Source organism: Cebus imitator, unplaced genomic scaffold (assembly GCF_001604975.1).
Source record: "Cebus imitator isolate Cc_AM_T3 unplaced genomic scaffold, Cebus_imitator-1.0 Scaffold491, whole genome shotgun sequence".
NCBI lineage: Eukaryota > Metazoa > Chordata > Mammalia > Primates > Cebidae > Cebus > Cebus imitator.
The window spans coordinates 1,085,713-1,094,231 of NW_016107806.1; the positions used below are offsets into that span (position 1 = coordinate 1,085,713).

An 8,519-nucleotide genomic window follows, 5' to 3' on the forward strand; every position below is an offset into this window, starting at 1 on the left:
GGGGTTTCACCATGTTGACCAGGACGGTCTCGATCTCTTGACCTCGTGATCCACCCGCCTCGGCCTCCCAAAGTGCTGGGATTACAGGCTTGAGCCACCGCGCCCGGCCCCTGAGAAAAAGTTTCTTACTGTCTCAAAGGGCATGTAGGAGTCACAAAAGGAATGGGGAGGAGGGAGGGAACACACAGAAAGAATTATGCCCTGTGACCAAAATCACAATTCATAGGCCCACATGCCAAAAGCCTTCCACACAGTCATGGAGTGACACATGAATCCATCGCCACAAACCAACACTCCTAGAGGTGTGTGATTTCCCTCCTGCATGTCACAAGCCCAGGCCAGTGCTCACCGTCACGTGCAAGGCTGCCAGGGCCTCATCTATAGCAGCCAGGTAGTCAGGCAGCAGGTCCAGGAGACAGGTGGCCAAAAAGACGCCCCCCGCAAAACAGCTTACTAAGCTTAGGGCTTTCTGGCGGGAAGCTGGGCAGGGGTGAAGCACAGAGGAGAATGAGCAAACGAATCCTCTCCAGGGCCCACCTCCCCAACCCAAACAATGGCTACCCTTGCCTTTCCCTCCTCCTTTGGTATCTCCCCCCAGCCCCAGCCTCCCCTAAGCCAAGCGTCCATAGCAGCATGGGGAAAAGGAAGGGCTTACCCGAGCCTTCATGGTTAGCTCCTGGCCTGCGCAGCACACAGATGGGCACCAGGCTGCAGAGAAGGGTGAGCACCAGCAGCAGCACCAGGGCCCCCAACTTCACCTCCAGCCCCACAAGCACTGGAGGCTCTGAAGCTACTGCCTCTGGGCGCCACACCAGGAGTTCGGGCTCTCCCCAGGGCCCCATGGTGCTTCTGGTAGCTCCAGTGACTCTCAGACCTAGGAAGACAGACCAGAGTGGGTGGGGAAAAATCATGGACGGAAAGATGGGGCAAGGAATGGGGAAGCTTGGTCAGCAGAGTGCAGTTCCCTGGCCCCAGGCACTTTCTGACCTCCCCCAACCCAGAGTGACTCATTCACTCCTGTACCAGGAACATTCCTCTCTTCTCAGACTTTCTTTCCCAAGTGACTTATTCAGGGTGACCGCAAGGGGGAAACTGAGGCATGAGAAAGGCTGTGTATCCACTCTCATTACCCTTTCACCTGGTGCCCCCAGAGAACTAGGAAACTAGGATCCGCCTCCAAATAGGACCTGGAGCCGGGGTCCCCCTAAGGAATGTAGAGGCCAGGCCTCCCAACTCCCGAAAGGAGTGAGCGAAGCCAAAGTGGCTGGGGCTGTGGAGAGATGTCACGGTAGCTTCGTGAACCACCTGGACAGGATGAGCTTGGGTGCTGCGTTCCCCTTTTCCCAGCTCAAAGGGCAAGAGCTTTCAGGCCCCAGGCTGGGACCTAGAGGCAGATGGCCAGAGGAGAGGGGCCCTAAGAGTCTGCAGTCCCGGGACGGACTGAGGCGACACTGAGGGCGGTGCCTGGAAGTCCGGGCTCCAGGAGGCGGGGTGCGAGGCCGCCAGCGTCGCGGGAACCAGATGAAGAATATGTGAGCTGGGACTCATGCTCCCGGGCCCAGGCAGTCCTGGGCAGCCAACCTGGACCCCGCTCCCGGAGAGCCCGCACTCACCTCGCGAGGGTCTCACTACATGGTCTCCGCGCGCTTCCGGCCTAGAGTCGGGAACTCCCGCCCCCTCCCATCGTTCCCCCCTCCCCCACAGCCGCCGCGTACCCACGCCCGACTGCCAATAGCAGCGCCGGGTGGGCAGGGACAGATCGGGAGTGACGTGAGTTAGGAGCAATCAGAGACCGGGAGTGGGAGCGGGCGGAGCAGGCGACAAGAGGAGAGTGAGCGAGAGTCAGGGCGGAGATCTAAGAAGAGGACTTCGGGGCTGCAGCCGGGGGGCGCATCTGTGGAGGTCTGGGGGCCGGAGCGGGCCGGTCCACCAAGGTTTTGATTGTATGGGTATTTTTAAAAGAGGGAGACCCTGCATTGTCAAGTCTTTCGGCCCACATTTGAGGACATCTTCCTGGCCTTGGGCCAAAGTCTTACCTATTTCTCAGAGGGCTCTGACAGCCCCGTCAGTGCCTCTTGGCGCCCGAGGGAAAGCATTCCCTTCTTGGGAACAACTTCCTCTCCTGCTTTCCCTCGGCAGCACCCACAACAAAGAAAAAGACAAGGCAGAATTGGAAGTAGGGGAAGAGCAAAGAGAAGGTATGTCTTGAAAATCATCCCTTCTCGACTACTCACCGCCTCTGTGCAGCCTCCGCCTTCTCCAAGTGAGTGGGGACGTGGTGGGACGCGGCTGCCGGGTGCTGAAGCATCGCCCAGGGAAAAGCCCCCAGCGCATTCCAGTCTACCTGCCTTCCGCGCCTGCAGGCTTCTGGCCGGCTCTCCCCCCTGATCTCCAGCCGGGTTTCCGCCACCTCTGCCGGCCGGCTTGCTGTTTGCTGTTCCTTGAATGCCCCAAGGTAGTTGTTTCAGCTCAGGACCTTCACCGTTTCTTCATCATGGATTCTTGTGGCCCAAGCCCCGTGCTCTGAGAATCCTATTCTAGCCTCAAGGGATGGTAAGGACAAAAGAAGAAAATTTAAAAAGGGGGCTCAGCTATTCTTTTGTGCAAAGGTGAAAAAAGCCTCATTGCCTAAAGAAGGGACAGATGGGATCTTGCTTCCTACAGGAAAAATAATTTTAAAAAAGAAAAGGGGGGCCGGGCGCGGTGGCTCAAGTCTGTAATCCCAGCACTTTGGGAGGCCGAGGCGGGTGGATCACAAGGTCAAGAGATCGAGACTATCCTGGTCAACATGGTGAAACCCCGTCTCTACTAAAAATACAAAAAATCAGCTGGGCATGGTGGCGTGTGCCTGTAATCCCAGCTACTCAGGAGGCTGAGGCAGGAGAATTGCCTGAACCCAGGAGGCGGAGGTTGCGGTGAGCCGAGATCGCGCCATTGCACTCCAGCCTGGGTAACAAGAGCGAAACTCCATCTCAAAAAAAAAAAAAAAAAAAATTAAAAAAGAAAAGGGACAGAATGCTTCTGACGAGGCTCCAGAAATGAACCCCAGCAATTCCTCAAGGGGGACTGTGAAGACTTCTTAAGGGGCGGCGGCAGGGCGCGGTGGCTCACGCCTGTAATCCCTTTGGGAGGCCGAGGCGGATGGATCACCTGAGGTCAGGAGTTCCAGACCAGCTTAATCAACATGGTGAAACCCTGTCTCTACTAAATATACAAAAATTAGCCGGGCGTGGTGGCGGGCGCCTGTAATCCCAGCTACTTGGAAGGCTGAGGCAGGAGAATCGCTTGAACCCAGGAGGGGGAGGTTGCAGTGAGCCGAGATCGATTGCACCATTGCCCTCCAGCCTGGGTGACAAAGCGAAACTCCCGTCTCAAAAAAAAAAAAAAAAAAATTATTCGTGGCCGGGCGCCGTGGCTCACCCCTGTAATCCCAGCACTTTGGGAGGCCGAGGCGGGCGGATCACGAGGTCAAGAGATCGAGACCATCCTGGTCAACATGGTGAAACCCCGTCTCTACTAAAAATACAAAAATTAGCTGGGCATGGTGGCGCGTGCCTGTAATCCCAGCTACTCAGGAGGCTGAGGCAGGAGAATTGCTTGAACCCGGGAGGTGGAGGTTGCAGTGAGCCGAGGTCGCGCCACTGCACTCCAGCCTGGTGACAGTGAGACTCCGTCTCAAAAAAAAAAAAAAAATTATTCGTAATTGGTAATATTAACAAGGAATTATGACTGGGGGTCAGGACACCTGGATTCTGGTCCAAGCTCTACCTTTATAGTTGCCAAATATATATATATATATATAGACACACACATATATATGTATATATATGTGTACATATATACACACATATATATGTGTATATATATATATACATATATATGTGTGTATATATATATATATATGATTAAGCCATTCAGCACAATCTCAACAAGAACATCTTTGCTTTCCTTGGAGCGCTGCATCAATCCAGGAAGGCTGCTTTGTCTCTTCACTACTTAAGCAGGATACAGAGACAAGAACAGGAAAGACAGATGAGAAATCTGAGAAAGCCTGCAAAGTAGGTTAATAGTGTGAAGAACACAGGCTGAGGCATGCAAATCTTGGCTCAGCTACCTACAGGGTAACCTTGAGAAAGTAAAACTTCTGTCAGCTCTAGATGCTGTAAGAATTATATGAGTAATATGAGCATGCCTGACATGTAATAATTGCACAATAAATATTAGACCCTGTTCCTGTTTTTACTCTGAGCCGTTTCTAATCTTCATAAGGATAATCAATAGCAGTTTGAGTTCTGGGATTCACACTCCAAAGTAGTTTTACTCACCCAGCTACCTTTTTCTGAAATACTACTGGAAAACCATACCTGTATCAGTTTAGCTCCATTATTTTACTTGAAGTGAATTCCTGGACCATCAGACATTACACCAAGGCAAAAAAAAAAAAAAAAATCAATCCTGAGTTTTGCCCGAGTGCTCTCTATATATATATTTCTTTTTTTCGAGAAGGAGTATCGCTGTGTCACCCAGGTTGGAGTGCAATGGCACAATCTCGGCTCACTGCACCTCCACCTCCTGGGTTCAAGCGATTCTCCTGCCTCGGCCTCCCGAGTAGCTGAGAATACAGCACGTGCCACCACACCCGGCTAATTTTTTGTATTTTTAGTAGAGATGAGGTTTCAGCATGATCCTAACCTCGTGATCCCGACTTTCTAGTCATGGATCTGCCTCCTCATAGGTTAAATTTGCAAAATATTACCCGCCCTGTGTGCCTTAGAGCTGCTACGGATTAAGTAAGAGAACAATGTTTATGAAAACGTTTTGTAAACTATACAAATGTGGGACATAATGTTGCCGGTAACTATGCAAACAATAAGACAACAAAGCAAACGCAAAAGCCTTTTTAACTTGTTGCAGTTTTCCTGCTCCTTGTCTCCCGGTGAATGAGTAGCGTGCAGGAACGTGTGTGCGCAGCTGCAGTTCTCCATCAGTGGCACACTGCTCAGATTGCGGACCGGCGAAACCTCTATCGCGCGCCTGCCGCCTGCTGAGCGAGACTCGCCGCTCCACTGGAGTCTGCGGGCAGTTGACTCCCTGCCAGAGTGAAACCCGAACTTCCGAGTCACGTGGCGGGCAAAGACAAACCAGGCTGCTCCGGGTTTCTCGGAGCTTTCCCCCAGCTTCCCTGCGGTTCATATTCTGGCGCTTACCCCTCCCTTTGGTCTGGCAGAACCCAATCCCCGCCTGACAAATAAGTCCCGCGGGTCGGACGCGGTGGCGCGCGCCTGTACCAAAGCGGGAGAATCGCCTGAGGCCGGAGGTCGGGGGCTGCATGAAACCGTGATCCCGCCACCGCACTCCAGCCTTCGAGACAAAGTGAGACCCTGTCTCCAAAAATAAGAATAAAGAAAAAAAAGAACTGCGGCCCCATTGGCCTGACTCCTCTGACAGCCTACCTGTCTCTGACCAGTTACTGAGGAGGCGGCCTTCAGAGGGTAGTGCCATTGGCTCGATGTCCTGCCCCTCCGAAACCTAAGTCTTTAGCCTCCAATCAGGACTCAGCTTTGGGAAGAGCGCCACGCGGTGAGCGAGGGGATGCCCCAGTAAACTCGCAGGTCTCTTAACTCCTTCCGCCTTTGTTTACAACCCTGCCATGATCTCCCTCTTGCAAAATCGAGGATTAGAGAACAGGCATTCAAGTGTCCTGTTCCCCAGTCACAGCTTTCTCTCTATTCTTCCGCTAGGAGACACCAAACCCTCAGGAATATTTACTATACCTAAGAGAAACTGAGGCAGAAAGGGCGCGGCTACGTACTTCTTAAATTCCGTTTGTGGACGCTCAGACTCTTAGTCCCCTACACCCAGATATAGCGGCCCTATCGTGGCTCCTGACAAGGTGGCACCCACTTTTCTAGTGTAAGGCTGGGCGGGGTTTGGCTGGGCAGGTCCAGGATACGAGATCCTGGAAGAAAAGGTGTAGTGTTATGGGCGGTCAACGGGCTACGCTGGCTTGACAGGGCTGAACTCTTCAGAACAGGTAATGCTTGGAGGGTCTGTTTGTCTGAACCTGAGGGATAGGGCTGAAGGTGAAATATCCAGAGGACGGGTGACGGGGCTGTGCAAGTGAGGGGCGGGGATTGGATAATGGAAGAGGGAGCAGAGGAGCCCCGAAGCTGTAGAGGGTAGGGAGCAGCCATCACTCCCTTTCTGCAACCCTTGGTCCCACATGCCTTCTCGCAGAAACATGGATCTCGGAATCCCTGACCTGCTGGACACGTGGCTGGAGCCCCCAGAGGATATCTTCTCAGCAGGATCCGTTCTGGAGCTGGGACTTCACTGCCCCCCTCCAGAGGTTCCAGTGACTAGGGTACAGGAACAAGGATCGCAAGGCTGGAAGTCCCCTGGAGACCATGGCTGTGTGAGTGTGACCAGTGGGAGTGGCGGTGGGGTTGGGACACAACTCTGTGATAAGAGGCCTCGGCTCCCATGTGGAGACAGGTCTGAAAACGGACCACTCCCAAAATAGATGTAAGTTGCATAATAACTATCCCCATGCCCAAGCAGTGAAAGGACTGAAAATGAAGCATAAGACTGGTGTCAGGTAGGACTTCCACAATATCTCCCTGCACATATATATAAACTTTTCCTACTGTAGGGCCTTCAAGAGAGTGAGCCTGAAGATTTCCTGAAGCTTTCCATTGATCCCAATGAGGTGTACTGCTCAGAAGCATCTCCTGGCAGTGACAGTGGCATCTCTGAGGACCCCTGCCGTCCAGACAGTCCTCCTGCCCCCAGGGCAACCAGTTCTCCTGCCCTCTATGAGGTTGTCGATGAGGCAGGGGCCCTGGAGAGGATGCAGGAGGAAGCTGGGCCAAATGTAGGCCTCATCTCCATCCAGCTAGGTCAGTGTTCTTCATGGGAAGGGGAAAATGGCCCTTTGGGACTGGCTCTAACCATGGGGTTAAGGGAGTTTACCCAACCTGTGCTGATACCCAGACCCTGCTGCTCCCGTCTCCTTTCTCCCGGCTACCTGTGTCTACTCCAGATCAGTGGAGCCCAGCATTTATGGTACCTGATGCCTGCATGGTCAGTGAGCTGCCCTTTGATGCTCATGCCCACATCCTGCCCAGAGCAGGCACCGTAGCCCCAGTGCCTTGTACAACCCTGGTGAGTCTTGGTGTCTGCCAGAACCACCTCTCCTTGATACACACATATATAATCACAAAGACAGGGCAAAGGGATGAGGGAATGGAAACATGATGAACTGCCTTTGCCTCAGTTTTTGTGGCATTGGGCCTGAAGGCCAAGAGACATGAACGATTCGACAATTTTTTACTTTTATTTATTTTTTATTTTTCGTGAGACAGGGTCCCCACTGGGTGCGGTGGCTCACGCCTGTAACACCAGCACTTTGGGAGGCTGAGGCGGGTGGATTACAAGGTCAGATGTTCAAGACCAGCCTGTCCAACATGGTGAAACCCCATCTCTACCAAAAACACACAAAAAATTAGCTGGGCGTGGTGGTGTGTGCCTGTGATCCCAGCTACTCAGGAGGCTGAAGCATGAGAATTGCTACTGGGAGGTGGAAGTTGCAGTGAGCTGAGATCTCACCACTGCACTGCAGCCTGGGCAACACAGTGAGACTCTGTCTCAAAAAAAATAAAAAAGAGGGAGTCGCTCTGTCACTAGGCTGGAGTGCAGTGGGGTATTCTCGGCTTACTGCAACCTCTGACTCCCTGGTTCAAGCGATTCTCCTGCCTCAGCCTCCTAAGTAGCTGGGATTACAGGCACGCACCACCATGCCCAGCTAATTTTTGTATTTTTAGTAGAGACAGGGTTTCACCATGTTGGCCAGGATGGTCTCGATCTCCTGACCTTGTGATCTGCCCACCTTGGCCTTCCAATTTTTTATTTTATGAGCCCAGGTGGAGTGCAGTGGTGCAATCATGGCTCACTGCATCCTAACCTCTTGGGGTCAAGCAGTCCTGCCTGCCTCAGCCTCCCAAAGTGGTGGGATTACAGCCATGACCCACTGTGCCCAGCCAACATGAACAATTTTAGAAGCAGGAAAAGGACAAGGGAGAGAGAGCCCTTGGGAGTAAGGTAGCAACAACTCAGGTAAGGTACAGTGAGGGAATCTGGGGACAGGGTGCAGGAAAAAGTGCAGACTTTGTGTGTGTTGTATTCTTATACAGAGCCATTGTCTCGGCCTTGGGTCAGGACACAGAAATAGGACAGGCCACCTGGGAATCCCAACTGGTTACTAGGTACAGGAAGGAAGAAAAGCAATAGCAGCAATGTTTCCACTGGAACAGAAGGCACCCAATGTCTAGTGCTACAGTGTAGCAGAGGTATCACATTAGATGCCTTCTCAAGGCCGGCTGGCCAGGGTCCAAGGTGGGGTAAAGAGGGGGCTGTGCTCAGATCACTGTTCCTCCCTTTCCTCTGAAAATTAATCTTTGTACCCAAAAGGCAGAGACCAGGTCCTAGCCTCTCTTCAAGAAGCCAAGCCAAGCATCTTA

At 52.7% G+C, this 8,519-nt stretch overlaps 2 protein-coding genes across 4 annotated transcripts in view; one reads left to right on the forward strand and one right to left on the reverse strand.

The window, feature by feature from the left end:
- The window catches only part of SLC39A1 (solute carrier family 39 member 1), a 5,177-nt gene extending 3,423 nt beyond the window's left edge, over nt 1–1,754 (reverse strand). Inside the window, exons 1-3 of one of the 2 annotated variants that reach the window (XM_017513338.2) lie at nt 1,614–1,754; nt 656–874; nt 350–480 (exon numbers count right to left, since the gene is read on the reverse strand). In XM_017513338.2, coding sequence (XP_017368827.1) covers nt 350–480; nt 656–842 — 318 coding nt within the window. In that variant the 5' untranslated portion in view covers nt 843–874; nt 1,614–1,754. Of the gene's footprint in view, nt 1–349; nt 481–655; nt 875–1,305 lie in introns of both variants that reach the window. The other variant, XM_017513339.2, reaches the window with a different exon arrangement.
- A 2,882-nt stretch (nt 1,755–4,636) lies between these two features.
- The window catches only part of CREB3L4 (cAMP responsive element binding protein 3 like 4), a 7,558-nt gene continuing 3,675 nt past the window's right edge, over nt 4,637–8,519 (forward strand). Inside the window, exons 1-4 of one of the 2 annotated variants that reach the window (XM_037733071.1) lie at nt 4,637–5,580; nt 6,238–6,415; nt 6,653–6,899; nt 7,043–7,164. In XM_037733071.1, coding sequence (XP_037588999.1) covers nt 6,242–6,415; nt 6,653–6,899; nt 7,043–7,164 — 543 coding nt within the window. In that variant the 5' untranslated portion in view covers nt 4,637–5,580; nt 6,238–6,241. Of the gene's footprint in view, nt 6,035–6,237; nt 6,416–6,652; nt 6,900–7,042; nt 7,165–8,519 lie in introns of both variants that reach the window. The other variant, XM_017513340.2, reaches the window with a different exon arrangement.